We start from the raw sequence: 22,429 nt of genomic DNA, 5'->3' as shown, positions 1-22,429 counted from the left end.
TTGCTTTTCGCTTCTCTTCTTTTCACAGCTATTTGTAAGGCCTCCCCAGACAGCCATTTTGCTTTTTTGCATTTCTTTTCCATGGGGATGGTCTTGATCCCTGTCTCCTGTACAATGTCATGAACCTCATTGCATAGTTCATCAGGCACTCTATCAGATCTAGGCCCTTAAATCTATTTCTCACTTCCACTGTATAATCATAAGGGATTTGATTTAGGTCATACCTGAATGGTCTAGTGGTTTTCCCTACTTTCTTCAATATAAGTCTGAATTTGGCAATAAGGAGTTCATGGTCTGAGCGACAGTCAGCTCCCAGTCTTGTTTTTGCTGACTGTATAGAGCTTCTCCATCTTTGGCTGCAAAGAATATAATCAATCTGATTTTGGTGTTGACCATCTGGTGATGTCCATGTGTAGAGTCTTCTCTTGTGTTGTTGGAAGAGGGTGTTTGCTATGACCCGTGCATTTTCTTGGCAAAACTCTATTAGTCTTTGCCCTGCTTCATTCCGTATTCCAAGGCCAAATTTGCCTGTTCCTCCAGGTGTTTCTTGACGTCCTACTTTTGCATTCCAGTCCCCTATAATGAAAAGGACATCTTTTGGGGGTGTTAGTTCTAAAAGGTCTTGTAGGTCTTCATAGAACCATTCAACTTCAGCTTCTTCAGCGTTACTGGTTGGGGCATAGACTTGGATTACTGTGATATGGAATGGTTTGCCTTGGAAACAAACAGAGATCATTCTGTCATTTTTGAGATTGCATCTAAGTACTGCATTTTGGACTCTTTTGTTGACCATGATGGCTACTCCATTTCTTCTGAGGGATTCAGAAGATATAATGTAGTAGATTAATGATCATCTGAGTTAAATTCACCCATTGCAGTCCATTTCAGTTCGCTGATTCCTAGAATGTCAATATTCACTCTTGCCATCTCTTGTTTGACCACTTCCAATTTGCCTTGATTCATGGACCTGACATTCCAGGTTCCTATGCCATATTGCTCTTTACAGCATCGGACCTTGCTTCTATCACCAATCACATCCACAGCTGGGTATTGTTTTTGCTTTGGCTCCATCCCTTCATTCTTTCTGGAGTTATTTCTCCACTGATCTCCAGTAGCATATTGGGCACCTACTGACCTGGGGCGTTCCTCTTTCAGTATCCTATCATTTTGCCTTTTCATACTGTTCATGGGGTTCTCAAGGCAAGAATACTGAAGTGGTTTGCCATTCAAACCAAGTAAGGAGAATTTAATTACAATCCAAGAGATTCTCCAGGGTGCCTCTAAGCTCTTCCACATCCAATATACAAGAGTGAAAGGACAATTACAACTGAGCACAGCACTACAAAGGATCTGAATCCTGGGAGAGTGAAGACTCAGGTCACTTGACAGTATAAAGACACCTGACCTTAACACTGCTGGCTAAGGACAAAGGGAGTATGGAACAGCTAGGAGAAGGAGACTGTAAATATCAAGAATATCATCTTTATATTATACACAAGTATAGAACTGAGAGATATGCTAACTATATGTATTTTCTTCTCATTACATAAATGATAGATGGATGAAGATTTCGATAGATAAAGACACAGAGAGGTAAGTCATTATTTTACAGAAGAATTTTTTGTTGTAGTTAATTTAGTGTTTAGTTTTAGATGGGTTTAATTTAGGCTTAGTGATTAGGTAGCACAGCTCTGTTACCTAAACACTTGAAACTATAAATTTTAAGAGTAGCCAGTATCACCTACAGATGGATAAAGTATCTTTTGAAACTTTTTGTCTGCCTGTTCTGAGGACAGGGTGAGACAAATCTTCATTTTCTTTTTAGGAACAGAGCCTCTTATTAAGTAAAAGCATAACATTTTTGTTGCATGAAAGTTCAAACATGTATAGATGGTATGTATGAAGATGATGAGTAGCCAAAGGAGCAGACTGTGCCAGTTATTAAGCTACTGTCTCTCAGGTCCAAACCTACCCTTTCCTCTCTTCTCAGTCATGTTGGGGCTGGGATACTATAAACTATTATTTCTTGTTTACCAACCACTTTCCTGACTGTCAAGTGCTGACAAAGGAACACAGGATGGAAATTGGAAAGCATGATAGGGGAAAAAAAGACTTGCTTCTTGCTAAATTACTTGTCATTGCTGTCAACATCATGTTAGCAAAGGATCTGGTGGCAGCTGTTGACTCCTCTGATCTTCAGAAGTTTTTTTGTTCTGTTTTCTTAGCACTCCGAGGACCAGTCTCATATATCTCCCTCAGAGGCACTAACATCAGCCGAGTAGCACCTCTCTTCAGAAATCTGAGTCTCAGTTCAGAAGGTTCCAATCTCCAAGCTCCTGAGGTACCTACTGGATAACAACTCCACCTCAGGAGTCTGAAGTCCCAGATCCACGGAGGCTCTGCTCTTAAATTTTTAAGGATCTACATTCTAAAACCTGAACATCCTGTTCCTTCAGACCAAAACGAGTGCTGCTTCCCACAGTCACCATCTGTGTTACCTCAGGGTTTTGTTTTCACTTTTTTGGTTCTCATACACATATTAAGTCAATTTCTCACAATAACTTCTCTCTGTTGAAATGCACAACATGGTTTCTGTTTTTACTAAATAAAACGTTCTACTAACGGAATTAAGATTCATAAAATCATGGTGAATTTACAAAATGTACTTCAATATAAATATTAGGAAGAATGCAGATGATATACGAGCACTGATATGAAAAGATCCTCAATATACATTCTTCAATGAAAAAAAGCAAGGTATATGCTATAATCTGAATGCTTGTATCCCTGCAAAATTCATCTGCCGAAATTCTAACCCAAAAGGGGAGTCTATTAGCAGGTAGGGCTTTTGGAAGGAAAGTACTTAGGTCATGAGGGTGCAGCCCTCTTTTATAAAAGAGGCTCCAGAGAGATCCCTTCCTTTTTTCACTACATAAGGACACAGTGAGAAGGTACCAGCTATATCCCAGAAAGAAGGACTTTACCAAAAGAAATACCACTCAGCTGGTGGTATTCCATTACAGCAGTCCAAGCAGACTAAGCAGTCCAAACAGTACATTACAGTATTTTAGTATAATTTCAACTAGACTTGAGAAAGAAGATATTTACAAAGGCAAAATTTTTTTAGAAAACAGCTTCTACTTTATATGCTTCAATATAAAAATTGTATATGTATTACATTTATAATTTTTTTATAAATCTTAAAAGAAAAATGCAGAAGAATTAATGAAATATAGCCAAGGATTTAATTCAAAGCCCTATCTCCCACCATAGTCATCAGTGAAGGGAGAACAGAGAAAGGCAAAAGTATGGAAATGTTCTTTCTGTTATAACCCTAAACAAAGTAATTTTTTTTTAACTTCTTACCTTAGCAACTTTGTGGTTTGCTGCAGTCTCATGAGATGTATTTTTCAAACCATCTTTGAGCTGTGTGATGAACAAATCATAACCCTCCGTGCTAGAAACATCTACCTTTTCTAAACATGCTGATAAGAGCTGTTGTGCCTAAATAAAAAAAGATGATCACAAAAGATTAATCACACCAAAAATGTTTAATTCGGATTCTTACACAAATATTTTAATTCTGAAAGGTACTATATGAAAATTTACTACTTCTACTTTTTTTAAACAAACTTAGCTAACCAAATAATGATTTGCAAGGCTGTTAGAAAATTAAATGAGATAAAGCAATGTACTCAGCATAGTACCACATAGTAAAGTCTCCATACATGGAAGTTTTTATAAACCAAAGCCAGAGAGAAAAAACTGGACAAGCTGAAACTATAAACAAAAATAAAAGGGAGAAAAATTTAAAGACAAATGTAAAGTCCCTCAGTGAGCTTTACTATGTAAAACCGTAAGAGGGGTCACTCATTAAATCATCAGGTAATTTTAAAAAAGCCCTTTGCATTGTTACCCACGTATTCAATATCAAGTACAGTAACAGAAATATATGGTCAATATATGGAAAAGAACACATCCACACTAATCCAACCAAACCCAGGACCGCACACTTTAGGCAAGACAGTGAGAAACCAAGGTGATGCAGGAAAGGGTACCTGGGATGGTGGAAGAACTACCAACAGTATTACATGAACAAGACAACTATAAATATTTGTGTAAAAAGAAAGAAAACCAGCAATAGACATCAGGAGCTGGCAAGGTGGGAGAGGTGGCAGAAGTTGGCTAAATATCTAGCTAAATATTGACTTCAGGGTCCATTTTATACAAATGTTCAACTATTTTATTGTAATTCTGTAGTTCCTTTTAAAACCCAATGGTTTGATACCATCTTTCATTGTACACTACAATGTATAGAAGATATCAGCTTTATTAAGATATTACCAGGTCTAATTTCCTTAAAGTAGGAGGGGAAAAAATATTCAAAACAAGTAGAACTAATTATAATTAATTTTCTGTCCAAAGATTTTAACATGCCCCCAGATCGAGATATTCTTATGACAAAAAGATGGCTACTCTGTTTTCAGAGCTCAGAACTTCAGCAAATGCTTTCCATATTAACATACTAGATGCCTGTGATATGACACTGACCCACACAGTAACACTTTGCATGTCTTAAAAATGGGAAATAAGCTATATTGATTTTATCAACTAATTATATCAATCCACCAAACACAAAACAGTTAATAATCAGCAAATTGGGATAAAGACAGAAATAATATCTCACTTTTGGGGGGAATACATTATAATCGCTTATATTTTTAAGATGATTTAAAGTCTGATAAATCTAAAAAATATAGTTTTAAATTACATGATATGAACATCAACATACACAAAAGGATTTAAGTTAGGACACACTTATAAATTAAGTAATAAATATGTAACATAAAAATATGTTGAAATTTTAATCTGGAATTGTTAAGAAACATGTTACATAGCCAAGATTACTGGTTGCCATTAATATTTATTTCTTCTTTTTTAATATTAAAGAAAAAAACCACCTCAGCTTAATGTGGCCATATGACTACATTCTGGCCAATGAATTGACTGAATATGAAAAGGGCACACGTGAAACAGCTCGTAAAAGAGAATTAAGAAAAATGAAGAAGGGGGTAGAGAGAGAAGGAAAGGATGAGGGAGGGAGGTAAAAGGGAAAGGAGGAAAGGAAGGGCGGGCAATGCCAGTGTGCTCCCTGGCCTTTTGTCCTCCCTTTCCCTAAACCTGGGAAGTAATGAGACTTGAAGCAGCAGTCTTGGACTCAAGAGATGGAAGCTAAGTGTTGCAGTAAGCAAAGTTGTCCCTATACTTTCCTTGTACTGTTACTAGAAAAAAACTATCTTGTTTAAGCCATTGTATTTTGGGGTTTCTGTTAAAGTGGTTTAACCTGTATAATTCACAATTCCTTGTTTTTATAGGGGTACGTAGATAATATCCTCAAAGGACAATCTAATTTCATTTAATGACTAGTATGTCTGAAACTACATTAAGTAGAAAAGCATACTTATTTCAACTTACCTCTGTGACAGGTAATTCAAGCTGAACCACATCATCTTGCTTTGAAACTGGAGTTTGCAGAGCAGTGTCTAACAACAAGATTCCATTAAGGTCCTTCCTACACCCTACTGCATAATCATCCACAAAAATAACTTTATCCACGGCAGAAATATACTGACATTTCACCTGTCCACCTGGTTTAGCTGTTAAAAGAACAAAAATTCAACACTGAAGATTTTAAGACCAATAGATCTTTCAAAATAAATGTTTACATGGCAACTAAATACCTTATATAATCTTTGACTACAAAAAGATTCTCTAAAGGGCATTATTAGAACTGATTAAATTGGAATATGTACTGTAGCTTAAAGTAACAATATGAAATTAGCAGAACTTGAAAACTATATTGCTGTTATGAAAGCGAATATCATTGTTCTTAGAAATAAACATACGAATAGTAAAGGATAAAAGGATATGATATATGCAACCTATTCACAAGTGAGCAAAAGCAGTATGAATGTATACATGAGGGAATGATAATCAAGTGTGGTAAAGTATTTAAAATATTAAAATTAGTGGAACTTAGTAAAGGTTATAGGGAAGTTCTCTGTATTACACTACTTCAAAGTAACTTGTTTGGAAAAAAAAATTTAAATATCCAATACTATACAACATTGTACATCAACTATACTGTAATTAAAATAAATAAATAGTCTGTATTTTTTTACATCTTTCCCTACTTCCCCTACAAAAGTCATTAAGCATAAAGTCAATGTGGACAGTTTCTAGGTAATGACCTCAAAAGTTCTTTTGGGCTTTTATACCTAAGATATGCTTCCCAGGGGGAAGACGGCTTCCCAGTCCCAGGTGGCACTAGTGGTAAAGAATCCATCTGCCAATGCAGGAGACAGAAGGGGCATAAATTCAATCCCTGGGTCAGGAAGGTTCCCTGGAGGAGGAAATGGCAACCTGCTCCAGCATTCTTGCCTGGGAAATCCCATGGACAGAGGAGCTTAGCAGGTTATAGTCCGCGGGGCTGCAAACAGTCGGACACAACTGAGTACACACACATACATATCTGAGATAAAATTATGGATGATGGCTATAACCTAAGTTAAGAGAACTAGCAGTCTCTTAGTTCAACTACCACTGAAAAACCACAGTCAACTATTACTGAAGATCAATGTCCTCTGAAGTTTCTGCTGAATCAATATCAGAAGAGTATTTTAATAGAAAATGAATATACTAACCATAAAATTTATCAGAATAAATTAAGAGTAGGATTTCAAGGAGTATTACAAAAGACAGTAAAGCACGGAAGCTTTAAATATAAAACCAAAAAGCACAATTTGGAAAAGAGAACACTGATTTCTACATTTTAATTTATAAAAAAAACTAATGTTAAACACTGTCATGAATACAGTCTCTATAAAAAGACTTGAATAAATGATCAACTGTAAAATTTAATTGTACTAGTGAAGAAACTTCTCTGTGGACAAGTAATTCTGCCACCAGTCAGTACACCTTATTCTAAACTCCCACCACAAGTCTACAGAACATTCCTGATCTTGGTACTATTATTGCACAGTAATACAAAAGCAGCAAAGAGATAAACCAGGGTCCTACTCATCAATGTCTAGGACAACTATAAAACATGTTATAATCAATGAATATTAAGGTTAGCTTTCTTAATCTCAAATTATTATAGCTCTCTCATCTTGGAGGCATTACAAAACTGATTAGAAACTTACTCATTATCTACATAAAACAAAGAAAAATTCATGGAATTTCTATAGTTCATTCTCAGATCTATTGGTTTGAAATGTATGTCAGCATACATAAAAATAATCTCTGTAATACAATAAAACAGGAATATTTACCTACCACTTCTCATCTCTAGGTAAAACCACAAGAAATCATACAAATTATAGGAACTCAGAGTAAAATTACATAAGAACTTGTAAAGATAGTTTCAAATTTTAAAACAGACTATTCCTTTTTTTATAGAGGTTTTTGGTTCACAGAAAAATTCAGCAGAAGGCAGGGATTTCCCATATGTGCCATGCCTCCCACACATAACTGTAAATTAAAAAAAAAAAAAAAAAAACAAAACTACAAATTGTTTTGTTTTAGGCATAGGTCATTAGGTAAGGAACTATAAAAACCATTATTTTGTTAAAATTTGTACAGAGGTATAAAATGTAAAAATCTACACCAGGGTTTTCAACTGGGTTTCCATGCAACCCCAGAATTCAACAGATCATGACAAAAAAAAAAAAAAATACTGTTTTTTTTAAATTTCTTACACTATATAATATTAGCACTCAAAGTAATGCACAGTGACCAAACAGCCTTACTGGCAATGACTTCAGAAGTCTTTCAGGCCCACAGAGCATGTAAAAGGACCATGTTTATTCAGATGAGTCCATTCCCGGTATTTCTGAGCTGAGTTACAAAAGGCCATTTGTAAGCAGTGACTTTCTGTACTGCACAGCAGAAGACAGTAAACTGATTATCGGCCATACTACCCTACCCTAAAGGCTCTTTGAGCTCATATGACCTCATTTTAACTAATTACACCTGCGAAGACCCTGTTTCTAAATAAGGTCACAATCTGAGGTTCCCATGAGCACGTGAATTCTGAGGGAAGATTATACAACCCACCACAGACTCTTTCTCTGAATCTTTTACTCAGCCTGAGAACTTTATTTCAAGAAAAAGAGCTCTGTTAATGTAGTCACATAGTATGCTCAAGATTTTATTTACATCCACCAGTAAACAAGTTCTAGATTTCTGTGAAGAAAAAATATCCTTCAATGAACAAAGAACGTTTTAGGGAACTTTTCATCATCTTAACATGTTCGAGCAACTCTTTTTACCTGACAAAAAATAAGATCAAGGACACAAATTCTCTAATTTTGGAAAAAAATGAAATCCATGTGTGCTTAAGTGTGACCCAGAACTGAGTATTTGTACAGCAAAAAAAAAAACAAAAAAACCAAGCATAGGTTTCACAATGGGCGGTAAAAATCAACATTTATTTTCAGTTAAAAGAATAACAATTTTAAGTACATAAAGGTTCATAAAAGAGATGACGAAACCAAGAAACCTATGGCTGAGCTCTCAGTAAGAAAATATCTTCAAAATTTTGTATGAAATTATATGTTAAATTATACTTTTATTCATATTGCTTTGTTTCATGGTTTTGGAAGTATTACTATGGAACAATGTCAACACATTTTAATGCTGCAAATAACATTAATAAAAAAAACTTATAATCTATATTTAAACTTCCAAGGCTACCTTTAAAATAAACAGAAATTTATACTTTATTTGCCCTATGAGTTTAAAATGTCTGAAAATAAATTTCTCAAAGAAAGAAGAGCCATGCTTAACTAATGTTTTAAGTTTTTGAGGAAAATCAGCTAAGAAGTCATTTTCAGTTTTTAAATAGAGGGGGAAAAACTCTTATACCCATTCTATACCACATGTTGCACCTTGTTAGAAGACAATTATAAAATGCCTTTGAACCCTACACAGATAAACTTTAAAAAGAAATTCAAGCAGAAAATTTAACAGAAGAACACTCAAATTTCTTTCAGCTATACCAGATATAAGCAAACTTCCTATAAAAAGATCAAATAGTATTTAAGGCCTCATAAGAAACACTCAAATTTCCTCCAACTATACCAGATTATCAGCAAACTTCTTATAAAAAGATCAAATAGTATTTAAGGTCTTTTCTCACAATTACTCAACTCTGCCACTGTACTACAAAAGAAACATTTATTTACTTTATTTTAGTAAATAAATGGATGTAGATGTCTTCTCAGAGAAGGCAATGGCACCTCACTCCAGTGTTCTTGCCTGGAAAATCCCATGGAGAGAGGAGCCTGGTGGGCTGCAGTCCACGGGGGTCGCGAAAAGTCGGATACGACTGAGCGACTTCACTTTCACTTTTCACTTTCATGCATTGGAGAAGGAAATGGCAACCCACTCCAGTGTTCTTGCCTGGAGAGTCCCAGGGACAGGGGAGCCTGGTGGGCTGCCGTCCACTGGGTCGCACAGAGTCGGACACGACTGAAGCGACTCAGCAGCAGTAGCAGCAGCAGATGTGTTCTAGTAGCATTTATTTATAAAATCAGGAGACAGGCCATAGTTTGCAGATTCCTGATTGACACTAATGACTTGCATTAGTACAGGTTTTCTTTGGGAGTAGGAGAAATTTCACAAAAATAGTAAGTTAAAAATTCACAGCCAGACACAAAAAGCTGCTGAAACTTAAAACTAAAACTAACAAAGAAAAATCTTGAAAGCAACCAGAGGATATGTTACATACAGGTAAGTAATAACTACAATAAAAGCACGTTTATCATTAAAAAATCATGGACTTCACTTGGAACTGAACAATTTGTAGAGTACTGCAAAAAAGAAATTCAATTCAACAAAAAAAAAAATCCATCAAGAATGAAGGTGAAATAAAGACATTCTCAGATGAGGGAACACTAACTAGAAATGTTGTCAGGAAACCTGCTCAGAAAGAATCACAAAAAGAAGTTCATCAAAGAGAAGGGAAATTACAGAGTATCAAGAATGAGGGAAGAGCTACAGAAATGGTAAATATCTGGGTAAATATAAGTGATGATTCTCCAACTCAGTCTTTTAAATGTATTTGATAACTGAAAGCAAAAATTACTACAATGTCTGATACTCTTCAATGTCACATATATATAATAAATAAGTCGATTATAACTTAAAAGAGGAGGATACAATAGAGTGGTATGGTTTCTGCTGCTGCTGCTGCTGCTGCTGCTGCTAAGTCGCTTCAGTTGTGTCCGACTCTGTGTGACCCCACAGACGGCAGCCCCCTGGCTCCCCCCTCCCTGGGATTCTCCAGGCAAGACACTGGAGTGGGTTGCCATTTCCTTCTCCAATGCATGCAAGTGAAAAGTGAAAGTGAAGTTGCTCAGTTGTGTCCAACTCTTAGCGACCCCATGGACTGCAGCCTACCAGGCTCCTCTGTCCATGGGATTTTCCAGGCAAGAGTACTGGAGTGTGGTGCCATTGCCTTCTCCGGGTATGGTTTCTACATTCCACTTAAAGTGATAAAATACTGATTCTAAATAGACTAAGAGGAAAATATATATTGCAATCCTTCAAGTAACTATGAAAACACACAAAAGCAACAGGTAAGGTTAAAAAAAAATCAAGCCAAAAAAGCAGAAAAACTAGAGAAAAAAAGAGGAAACCAATAATAAAATGGAGCATCTACACCAAAATTCAACTATTCATTAATCATAAATGGCCTAAGTACGCCAATGAAAAGACAAACTGGAATTTAAAATAGACATGCAATCTAATTCTATGATGTCTAAATGAAACTTTTATCATTCTAAAAGGGTAAAATGATGGAAAAAAGATATATCACGTAAATGTTAATCAAAGAAAGACGGAATAGTCATATTTAGATGAGACAAAGATCAGAACAAAGAAAATCACCAGGGATAAATGAGGACATTACATGACAAAAGAGTCAATTCATGAAGCAATCCTAAATATATATATATACACCTAACAGAACTTAAAAATACATTCAGCAAAAATTAACAAGAACTGAAAGGAGTAAGAGACATCCATAATCACAACTGGAGAATTCAACTTTCCGTAACTGACAGAACTAGCAGACAGAAAACGAACATAAATATAGAGAAACTGAACACCATCAACCAATAACATTTTTAAAAGATTCCACCTATCATTAAGTAGAATGCACATTCAAGTGCACATTGAAAATTAATCAAGATATATTGTATCCTGGATCATAAAACAGACCTTAATATAAAAGAAATAAAAGTATGTTCTCTGAGAGCCCAGAAATAAACCTACATATCTCTGGTCAATTAATCTTCAACAAAGGAGGTAAGAATACCCAATGGGAAAAAGACAGTCTCTTTAGCAAGTGGTGTTGGGAAAACTGGACAATCACATGTAAATCAATGAAGTTAGAACACAGCCTCACACTATACACAAAAATAAACTCAAAATGGCTTAAATACTTAAATATAAGACACAACACCATAAAACTCCTAGAAGAGATCATAGGCAAAACACTCTCTGACATAAATAAATCATGCCTAAAAGCAAAAATAAAACGTGGGACGTAATCAAACTTATAAGCTTTTCCACAGCAAAGGAAACCATAAACAAAACAAAAAGACAACCTATGGAGTAGGAGAAAATATTTGCAAATGATGCAATCAACAAGGCCTTAACCTCCAAAACATACAAATAGCTCATACAAGCAACAACAAAAAAACAAGCAACCCAATCCAAAAATGGGCAAAAGACCTTAACAGACATTTCTCAAAAGAAATACAGATGGCCAATAAGCACATAAAAAAGATGTTCAACATCACTAAGTATTGGAAAAAATGCAAATCAAAACTACAATAAGATACCAACTCACACAGATCAGAATGGCCATCATTAAAAAGTCTACAGGAATTCCCTAGTGGTCCAGTGGTTAATAAGACTCCACACTTCCAATGCAGGGGGCATGGGTTTGATCCCTGATCAGGGAACTAAGACCCCATGCAGCCAAATACATAAAATCTTTAAAAAAAGAAAAAAAGAGTAAGTTTAAAAAATAAATAAATAAAAAGTCTACAAATAACAAATGCTGGAGACGGCATGGAGAAAAGGGAACCCTCCTCACCGCTGGTGGGAATTTAAGTTGGTACAGCCACCATGGAAAACAGTATGAAGGTTCCTTAGAAAACTAAAAGGAGAACTACCGTAAGATCAAGCAACCCCAGTCCTGGGCATATGTCCAGACAAAATTCTTATTCAAAAAGATACATGCATCCCAATGTTCAAAGCAGCACTATTCATAGTAGCCAAAACATGGAAACAACCTAAATGTCTATCAACAGATGAATGGATAAATAGCATGCGATACATATACACAATGGACTGCTGCTGCTGCTAAGTCGCTTCAGTCGTGTCCAACTCTGTGCGACCCCACAGACGGAAGCCCACCAGGCTCTGCTCTCCCTGGGATTCTCCAGGCAAGAACACTGGAGTGGGCTGCCATTTCCTTCTCCAATGCATGAAAGTGAAAAGTGAAAAGGAAGTCACTCAGTCGTGTCTGACTCTTAGCGACCCCATGGACTACAGCCTACCAGGCTCCTCCATCCATGGGATTTTCCAGGCAAGAGTACTGGAGTGGGGTGCCATTGCCTTCTCCGATATAATGGACTATTACTTAACAATTAAAAAGAACAAAACAATGTCATTTGCAGCAACCAAGGGTGCAACTAGAGATTATCATACTAAGTGAAGTCAGAAAGAGAAAGACAAGATACTATATGATATCACTTACATGTGGAATCTAAAATGTGACATAAATGAACCTAAGTGCAAAAGAGAAACAGACTCATGGACACAGGACAGACTTGTGGTTGCCAAGGGGGACAGGGTTGGGACAGGGGTAGAGCAAGAGGTTGATGATAGAGCAAGTTAACAGATGTTAGCTATTATATACAGAATGGATAAACAACAAGGTCTTAATGGGAAAGAACATAATAAAAGAAAAGAATGCATACATATGTATAACTGAATCACTTACCAGACCACCTTACCTGTCTCCCGAGAAGCCTGTACGCAGGACAAGAAGTGACAGTTAGAACCGGACGTGAAATGGACTAGTTCAAAATTGGGAAAGGAGTACGTCACGGTGTATACTGTCACCCTGTTTATTTAACTTACATGCAGAGTACATTATGCAAAATGCTGGGCTGGATGAATCACAAGCTGGAATCAAGACTGTGGGGCGAAATATCAACAACCTCAGATACACATGCAAAAAGCAAAGAGAAACTTTGCTTTTATGGAACTCTAATATTTAATGGCAAAAAGCAAGAGAAACTAAAGAGCCTCTTGATGAAGGTGAGAGAGGAGAGTGAAAAAGCTGGCTTAATATTCAACATTCAAAAAACTAAGATCATGGCATTCAGTCCCATCATTTCATGGCAAATAGATGGGGGAAAAGTAGAAATAGTGACATATTTTATTTTCTTGGGCTCCAAAATTATTGCGGACAAATACTGCAGCCATGAAATCAAAAGACACCTGCTCCTAGGAAGAAAAGATGTGACAAATCTAGACAGTGTACTAAAAAGCAGAAACAACACCTTGCCAACAAGGGTCCATATAGTCAAAGCTATGGTTTTTCCAGTTGTCATGTACAGACGTGAGAGTTAGACCATAAAGAAGGCTGAGCATGAAAGAATCAACGCTTTTGAACTGTAGTGTTGGAGAAGACTCTTGAGAGTCCCTTGGACTGCAAGGAAACCAAACAAGACAATTCTAAAGGAAATCAACCCTGAATATTCACTGGAAGGACTGAGGCTGAAACTGAAGCTCCGATACTTTGGCCACCTGATGTGAAGAGTCAACTCGCTGGAAAAGACGGATGCTGGGAAAGACTGTGGGCAAGAGGAGAAGGGGCCGACAGAGGATGAGATGGTTCGAAGGCATCACTGACTCAATGGACATGAGTTTGAGTAAACTCCAGGAGATAGCGGTATACAGGGAAGCTTGGCACGCTGCAGTGCATGGAGTCACGAAGAGTCAGAAATGAATTAGAGACTGAATGACAATAGCAGCAGAAACTAACACAACATTGTAAAACAACTATACTCCAATGAAACAACCAACCACAAACAAAATGACCACAAAGGATTTAAGTAGAAATCAGTAACAGAAACATAATGGGAAACCTCTAAATACTTGTAAATTAAACAACATACTCCTAAGCAATTCTTAGGTCAATGAAGTCTAAAGTAACTCAGAAAACATTTTTAAAAGATTGAAAATGAGGGAGTTCCCTGATGGTCTAGAAGTTAGGATACGGCACTTTCACTGCTGTTCCCCTGGCTGGGGAACACTGAGATCACTCAAGCTGTAGCACAGCTCTCCACACCCAAAAGAGAATGAAAATATAATATCAAAATAAGTCATCTGATGCTAAAACAGTGATTAGAGTAAAACTTATAGGACTTGAATGTTTATATTGGGGTGGGGAAAAAGGCCTTAAATCAATAACCTTAGCTTCTACTTAAAAAAACCAGAACAAATCCAAAATAAATCCAAAGCAAGGAAAAGGTAAGAAATAATAAAGGTTAATAGTGGAAATCAATGCAAAAGTAAAACTAGAAAAACAATAATGAAAAATCAACATAAGCAAAAATGAGTTCCTTGAAAAGACTGATGAAATTGATAAAGCTCTAGCAAGAGTGGCAAAGAATAAAAGAAGACATAAATTACCAACACAACCAAATGAAAGAGGAGCTAGCCTACAGATCCTGCAGACATCAAATGATAAATAAAAGAATACTATGAACAACTCTATGCACATGTGACAACTTGTGTTGTCAAAATATTTAAATCTGACACTTCAAATGTTAAAAAGATAACTGAGATATAATATAAACAGATCAATATGCGTAAGTTAGAAAATAAAGGTGAAATTCCATAAAAACCACAAACTACCAAATTATTCAAAATGAAACAAATAATCTGAATTACGGAAAGTAAATTCCTAGTTTAAAACTTTTCAAAGAAATCTCCAGGCTTACCTGATTTCACTGGGGAATTTAATTAGTAACACCAATTCTACAAAATCTTTTTCAAGAAACAGAAAATGAAGAACACTTCCAAACTCCTTTTAAGAAGCCCAAATTAACCTGATATCAAAAACTAGAAAAAGGACAAAAAAAGAAACTACATTCCATTATCCCTCATGGAGGTTGTGCAAAAATCCTCAACAAAATAAAAGCAGATGGAGTTTAGCAATACACCAGGACCAAACAGGGTTTTCCCAGGAATGCAAAACTGATTCAGTATTCAAAAATCAATCAATGTAAGCTACCATGATAATTTCTTAAAGAAGAAAAACCACAGTCAAGTCAGTAGATACATCTGGCAAAATACAACATACTTCCATGATTTAAAAAAAAAAAAGCCCTCAGCAAGTTAAAAGGGAATTTCCTCAATCTGATAAAGGACAGCTACAGAGTCTACCACTATCAAACACTTAACGCTAAGACTGAAGGCTTTCCCCTAAGATCAGGAATAGGACAAGGATATTACACTCTCAACAGTTCTATCTAATATCTTAATGGAGGATCTAGCCACTGCAGTAAGATATGAGGAGCCAGACACATTAGGAAGAAATCAAACAGCCCCTATTCACTGATAACATGATTATGTATGCAGAAAATCCCAAAGAATCTAAAAAAAAACAAACAAGGACTTCCCTGGTGGTACAGTGGATAGGAAGTTGCCTGCCAATGCAGGGGATCCTGCTCTGTGAAGATTTCACATGCCGCAGAGCAACTAAAGCCCGTAAGCCTAGGGCCTGTGCTCCACAACAAGAGGAACCATCACAATGAGATGCCTGTGCACCGCAGCGAACAGCCCTGCTCACTGCAACTAGAGAAAGCTGGCATGCAGCAATAAAGACCACTCCAGTACTCTTGCCTGGAAAATCCCATGGACAGAGGAGCCTGGTAGGCTGCAGTCCATGGGGTCGCTAAGAGTTGGACACGACTGAGCGACTTCACTTTCACTTTTCACTTTCATGCACTGGAGAAGGAAATGGCAACCCACTCCAGTACTCTTGCCTGGAAAATCCCATGGACAGAGGAGCCTGGAAGGCTGCAGTTCATGGGGTCCCTGAGGGTCGGACACGACTTAGCGACTTCACTTTCACTTTTCACTTTCATGCATTGGAGAAGGAAATGGCAGCCCACTCCAGTGTTCTTGCCTGGACAATCCCAGGGACAGGGGAGCTTGGTGGGCTGCCATCTATGGGGTCACACAGAGTCGGACACGACTGAAGCGACTTAGCAGCAGCAGCAGCAGCACAGCCATAAATAAATAAATTTTAAAAAATAAAATAAATAAAAACAAAAACTACAAGAATTAGAAGGTTTAGCAAGGCTACACTGAACAAATACATGAAAATCCATCAATTTTATATCTACTAGCAATGATCAATCTGAAAACAAAATTTACCCCAAAAATTAACAGTTAGTTTACAAGAGCTCTAAAAACATAAAATACTTAAGATATATATCAAACAAAAGGTAAACAGAATATGTATGCTGACAAGTACAACTGATCAGTGAAAGAAATCAAAAAAGATCTAAATAAAACGATGGTCATAGACTAAAAGAATCAACAGAGCAAAGACATGAAGTTTCCAAACTGCTCTATAGATTTAACGCAATTTCAATCAAAATCCCAGCAGGAATTCCATGTTGCGTGGCAGCCTGGATGGGAAGGGAGTTTGGGGGAGAATGGATCCACGTGTCTGCATGGCTGGGTCCTTTGCTATCCACCTGAGTCCAACTGTCACAACCCTGTTCAACAGCTATACTCCAATGCAAAATAAAGAGTTAAAAAAAAAACCCAACAGCATTTTTGAGATATAGATAAACTGAATCCCAAATAATCTGAAACGGCAAAGGAACTTGAATAGCCAGAACAATTTCGATAAAGAATAAAGTTGGACAAATCACATTCTATGACTTTAAGACCTGCTATAAAATTTACAGTACCTCAAGAATGTGTGCTACAGGCAAAGAGATAACATATTACATCTATGGAACAGAATCCAGAGATAGGCCTGTATAAACATGACCAGTTGATTTTTTTTTAATGTTTCTCAAGTTGTAAATTTATACATTACATGAAACTTGCCATTTAACCATTAAGTGTGCAGTTCAGTGGCATGAAGTGCATTCATAATGTCTTGCGACTATTACCACTATCCATCCACAGACCTCTTTTTATCTTGCGAAACTGAAACTTTATAATCACTGACACTAAATCTTCACTTCTGTCCCCACAGGACCTGACAGTCACTACTCTTTCTTCACTGACAATAACATCTTCAAGGTTCATCCATGTTGCACTATGTGTCAGAATTTCCTCCCTTCTCAAGGCTAGTATTTCATTATATACACACACCATGTTTTGTTTATACATTCATCCACTGATGGACACTTGGGTGGCTTCTACTTTCTGTCCAGCTGGGAATAATGTCACTGTGAACATAGCATACAAATATTTCTTCAAGATTCTGCTTTTAACTCTTTATACCCAATATTTAAGTGGAATTGTGAGTTTATACAATAATTTTTAATTATCTGAATAACTGTATTACTCAAATGTGGAAATGGGAGTTCATAAAGTAATTTTAAATTATATGTAGGACTGCATACTGTTTTCTTCAGTGGCTGCGCCATTTTATATTCCCACCAACACAGCAAAAAGGTTCCAATATCTCTACATCCCTGCCAACACTTACTCCGCTTTTTTGAAAATAACCATCCTAATGGGTGTGAAGTGATACCTCATTATGGTTTTGATCTGCATTTCCCTAATGATTAATTATGCTGAGCATCTTTTCATGTGTTTGTTGGTCATCTGTTTATCTTCTCTGGAGAAATGTCTATTTAAATCCTTTGCTCATTCTCTAACTGGGCTTTTTGTTTTTTGCTGTTTTTTGAGTTGTTGTTTTCTCTAATTGTCTAAATATTTCTGGCTATATCTCTGGGTATGTGATTTGCAAATATTTTCTCCCTTTCTGGGTTCTGCCTTTTTACTGTTGATAGTGTCCTTCAATGTACAAAAGGTTTTCATTTTGATGAAATCCTATTTGTCTATTTATTCATTGGCGGTCTCTGCCTTTGGTGTCATATCGAAGAACTCACTGCCAAATCCAACATCGTGAAGCTTTTCCACTTTGTTTTCTTCTAAGAGCTTAATAGTTGTGGCTCTTACGTTTAAATCTTTGATCCATTTTGAGTTAATTTTTGTATGTGGTGTTTTGAAAATGTTTGTCTGTGGTGTAATATGGTTGTATAAGGGTAGAACTTCATTCTTTTGCATGTGGATATCCAGTTTTCTCAGCACTATTTTTTGAAGAGAATGGTCTTGACCTCCATTCCAATAATTATTTGACCACTTATATAAAGGGGTACTTCTGTACTCGTTATTCTAAACCAGAACCACACTGTTTTGATTACTATAGCACCATAGTAAAAAATTTTGAAATCAGGAAGTGTAAGTCCTCCAGCATTTTTTTTTCCAATAACACTAGCTGTTTGGGGTCCCTCGAGATTCCATATAAATTTTAGAATGGATTTTTCTATTTCTGCAAAAGTAGTGACTGGGATTTTGATAAGGATTGCAATCAATCTGTAAATAGCTTTGGGTAGTGTTGACTTTGTAACAATACCAAGTGCTCGCAAGGATGCAGGGCAAGTGTAATTCATAAATGTCTAATGGCGATGCATAATGGTACAGCCATACTAGTTTGACGGTTTCTTATGAAGTTAAACATACACTCACCAAATGGCCATGCAATCCCACTTCTACATATTTACCCTGGAGACATAAAACCTTCATTCACACAAAAATCTGTACTTAGATGTTTATAATAGTTCTTTTCATAATTACCAAAAGCATGTCCTCCCAAGAGTAACTGACTAAATATGGCGATACATTCATATGATGAAATACTTAGCGATGAAAAGGAATGACCTACAGATAGATACATGCAACAACTTGACTTTCAAAGACATTATGCTATGCATAACAAGTCAGTATCAAAAAGTTACGTACTAAAGGGTTCCATTTCCATGACATTCTAGAAAAGACAAAACAGTAGAGAGAACAGATCAGTGATTGCCAAAGGTTCAGGGGTGGGGAGGAGGCTGACTACAAAGGGATACCAAAGGAGATACCACATAGAACTCTTTGAGGGGTTGAAACTGCTCTGTATCCTGACTGTGGTGATGGTTACATGAATCCATGCATGTATTACTAGTACACACACATAAAAGTCCATTTACTATAATCATTAGTCAAAATTTATTTTTAAATTATACAATAAAAACACAGGAAAATACAATTTTAACAAAGGCGGGAAATAGTTCATAACATATCTTACTATAAAAATACATCAAATAATAGAAAAAGGCAAAAAGAACTTGCTGCACACCAAAATGCTAAGACTAGCCATCTCTAGGTAATGAAATCATAGAGGGCTTCTCTTTCCCCAGGTAGCTCAGTGGTAAAGAATACACCTGCCAATGCAGGAGACATGGGCTTGATCCCTGAGTTGGGAAGATGCCCTGGAGAAGGGAATTGTAACCCACTCCAGTATTCTTGCCTCGGAAATCCCATGAAGAGAGGAGCCTGGCAGACTACAGTCCACGGGGTCGCAAAAGAAATCAGACACAACTTAGTGACTAAACAACATCTGATGGCCTGTAAGGTAAGTCATTTTTAAAATGGAAATTTTTAAAGGAAGGAAATTGTGGGGTTTTTAAGTTATCTTAACACCCACATTAAGAAACAGTCAACTCTTTATCAATGCACTAATCATCTATCTCTTCAAAACCTGGAAAAGTATTATCAGAAATATATTATCTTTGCCAACTGAAACTACACATTGCAGAAGTCCATGTCCACTGAGATATCATCAGAGTTCAATGCTTAAAACAGTTTATACCATAACACAAAAACATAATTCAAAGTCAATAAAAAAGGGTACAAAATAAACGTTTTTTGTTGTTGTTTAGTCAGTAAGTCGTATCTGACTTTTTTGCAAGCCCATGGACTGTAGCTCACCAGATGTTTCATCCATGGAATTCTTCAGGCAAGAATACTGGAGTGGGTGCCATTCCTTCTCCAGGGACCTTCCCAACCCAGAGATCAAACCCGCATTTCCTGCACTGGCAGGTGGATTCTTTACCACTGAGCCACCAAGGAACCCCAAAATTAAAGTTCAACTCTTATAAAGCTTTTAAAATATTATTAAAGTTACTGAAAATAAAATCATTTAACAAAAGTTGCTAATACACTGTATTATTCAAAGTTAAAATGAGTATTCCTATAAGAGAACTTGGTGCAAAGAAAATCTGGGAAAGTTCGGTGACTAGGCCATAAGGAAAAGTAGCAAATGGATATTGGTGCAGAGAAAATCTGGGAAAGTTCAGTGACTAGGCCATAAGGAAAAGTAGCAAATGGATAAAATACAAAGCAGGGATAGTATTTTTCCAGGCAGGAAAATCAACATCTACCTAAACATGGAAGAGGTTCTCTGAAAGATACAGAATTTAAGGTTCCAATTCTCTCTATTCACTTTGTCCAAAACAGTCACCAGACCACTTATTTTAAATAATCTTAAGTTACCTGACATCAACTGAGAAAGTTTTGAGAACATAATCACCACTGAAAACTTTCCATGGATGGGACTCAATCATTAAGGACTTACTACTACTCCCTGCAAGAAACTGTGGGGGCCCTTTTCATATGTTTCATTCAATTAACTGTGACAAACTGAACAATATATATAAAAATTTGTCACAGTTAAATCTCTCAACCAATCTTTAATATATAGATTACATTCTTCCTTCAGGATTTTGACCTGGCTATAATTAAGTAAAGTTTGGGGACTAATTTCCCTATCTGATATTGCATAAAAACCCTTATCATCTGTATATAAATTCCAGTTGCTACAGAAAGTTGCCCATGTGAGAAGCAACTCAGCTACAAATCAATATAATTCTACAATTGGAACATGTACCCTTGTGAATTTCTATTTGGAGCTCATATTTGAAATTATTTTGTTTAACAGAGATACCTTTCTCTGAGACTAGTAATCACACCAGTCTCATCACTCCTCATTGAATCTACATTTTAAATCAGTGCAAGTCAAATTCCATCCAAATATGATGAAAATCCATCCAGCTGTTTCCCCATACTACAGTAACAAGCCAACTGAAACTTCCCCTGGATACCTGCCTTGCTGCTCTCTTACATCATTAGGATCTGCTCAAGGGCCGTCTCAGAGAGACTCCCCCCCAGACCACACAGTACAAATTTACCCACCACCGTCTCCTATCAGTTTTGATTTCTTATAGCATCTACCATCACCTGCATATATGTGTAATATACCTCTTTTCACTAAACCAGAGCTCTAGGAAAGGATTTTGTTGATAAACAATAAATTTTTGACACACAGTAAGTGTTTTTGAATAAATGAAATCATTTTTCATAGTTTTGAAGAACTTTTTAACGTATTAAAATTAAGCTCTAGGGCTTCCCTGCTGGCTCAGTGGTAAGGAATCCACCTGCCAATGCCGGAGCCACAAGTTCGATCCCTGGTCCCACAAGATCCCACATAGCAACTAAGCCTGTGTGCCCCAACTATTGAGCCTGGGAGCCCCAACTATTGAGCCTGGGAGCCCCAACTAGTGAGCCTGGGAGCCCCAACTATTGAGCCTGGGAGCCCCAGCTATTGAGCCTGGGAGCCCCAGCTATTGAGCCTGGGAGCCCCAGCTATTGAGCCTGGGAGCCCCAGCTATTGAGCCTGGGAGCCCCAACTATTGAGCCTGGGAGCCCCAGCGACTGAGCGCAAGTGTCGCAGCTGCTGAAGCCTGCGTTCCCTGGAGCCCGCGCTCTGCAACGAGAAGCCACGGCAATGAGAAGACCGCATACCGCAACTCGAGTAGCCTCTGCTCACCACAGCTGGAGAAAAGCCCACTCGACAACGAAGAACCCGCAAAGCCATATAATTTAATAAAAGTATATATTTTTTAAAACCCACTAAGCTCTAATATGATAAAATGTAACATTCTAGTAGTTAGCTTTTTTCTTAATACAACATAAAACAAAGACATTTTAGGCATGAAACAGCTGATCTGGTAGATAATCCCAGCCATTTCTGCCCTCTACAGCTGCTTTTTCTCCCTCTCCTCTCCTCATACTCCCGGTAGTAGGTCCCTGCTGCAGTGGCCTTTTGGTGAAAAGTATCACAGCACTTAACTGATTAAAAAAAAAAAAATCAAACAAAAATGCATTACATCAGAAAAGGACAAAAGAGAGCAACAGGAAT

General features: G+C 36.9%; 1 protein-coding gene across 8 annotated transcripts in view; it reads right to left on the bottom strand.

Annotated features, from left to right (window-relative positions):
• BIRC6 (baculoviral IAP repeat containing 6) overlaps positions 1–22,429 on the bottom strand; it is a 212,807-nt gene that overhangs the window by 179,377 nt on the left and 11,001 nt on the right. For all 8 annotated transcript variants that reach the window (XR_008700176.1, XM_055539753.1, XM_055539755.1 and 5 more), the window contains exons 2-3: positions 5,476–5,657; positions 3,367–3,504 (exon numbers count right to left, since the gene is read on the bottom strand). Coding sequence is in view for 7 of the 8 variants with exons in the window: in XM_055539753.1 (XP_055395728.1) it covers positions 3,367–3,504; positions 5,476–5,657 (320 nt within the window). In the remaining variant the exon portion in view is untranslated. The remainder of the gene's footprint in view (positions 1–3,366; positions 3,505–5,475; positions 5,658–22,429) is intronic.

The sequence above is a fragment of the Bubalus kerabau genome, chromosome 11 (genome assembly GCF_029407905.1).
Source record: "Bubalus kerabau isolate K-KA32 ecotype Philippines breed swamp buffalo chromosome 11, PCC_UOA_SB_1v2, whole genome shotgun sequence".
Taxonomy (NCBI): Eukaryota; Metazoa; Chordata; class Mammalia; order Artiodactyla; family Bovidae; genus Bubalus; species Bubalus kerabau.
Note: the sequence above shows the minus strand (reverse complement) of the source record. Positions and strands in the feature narration are given on the sequence as shown.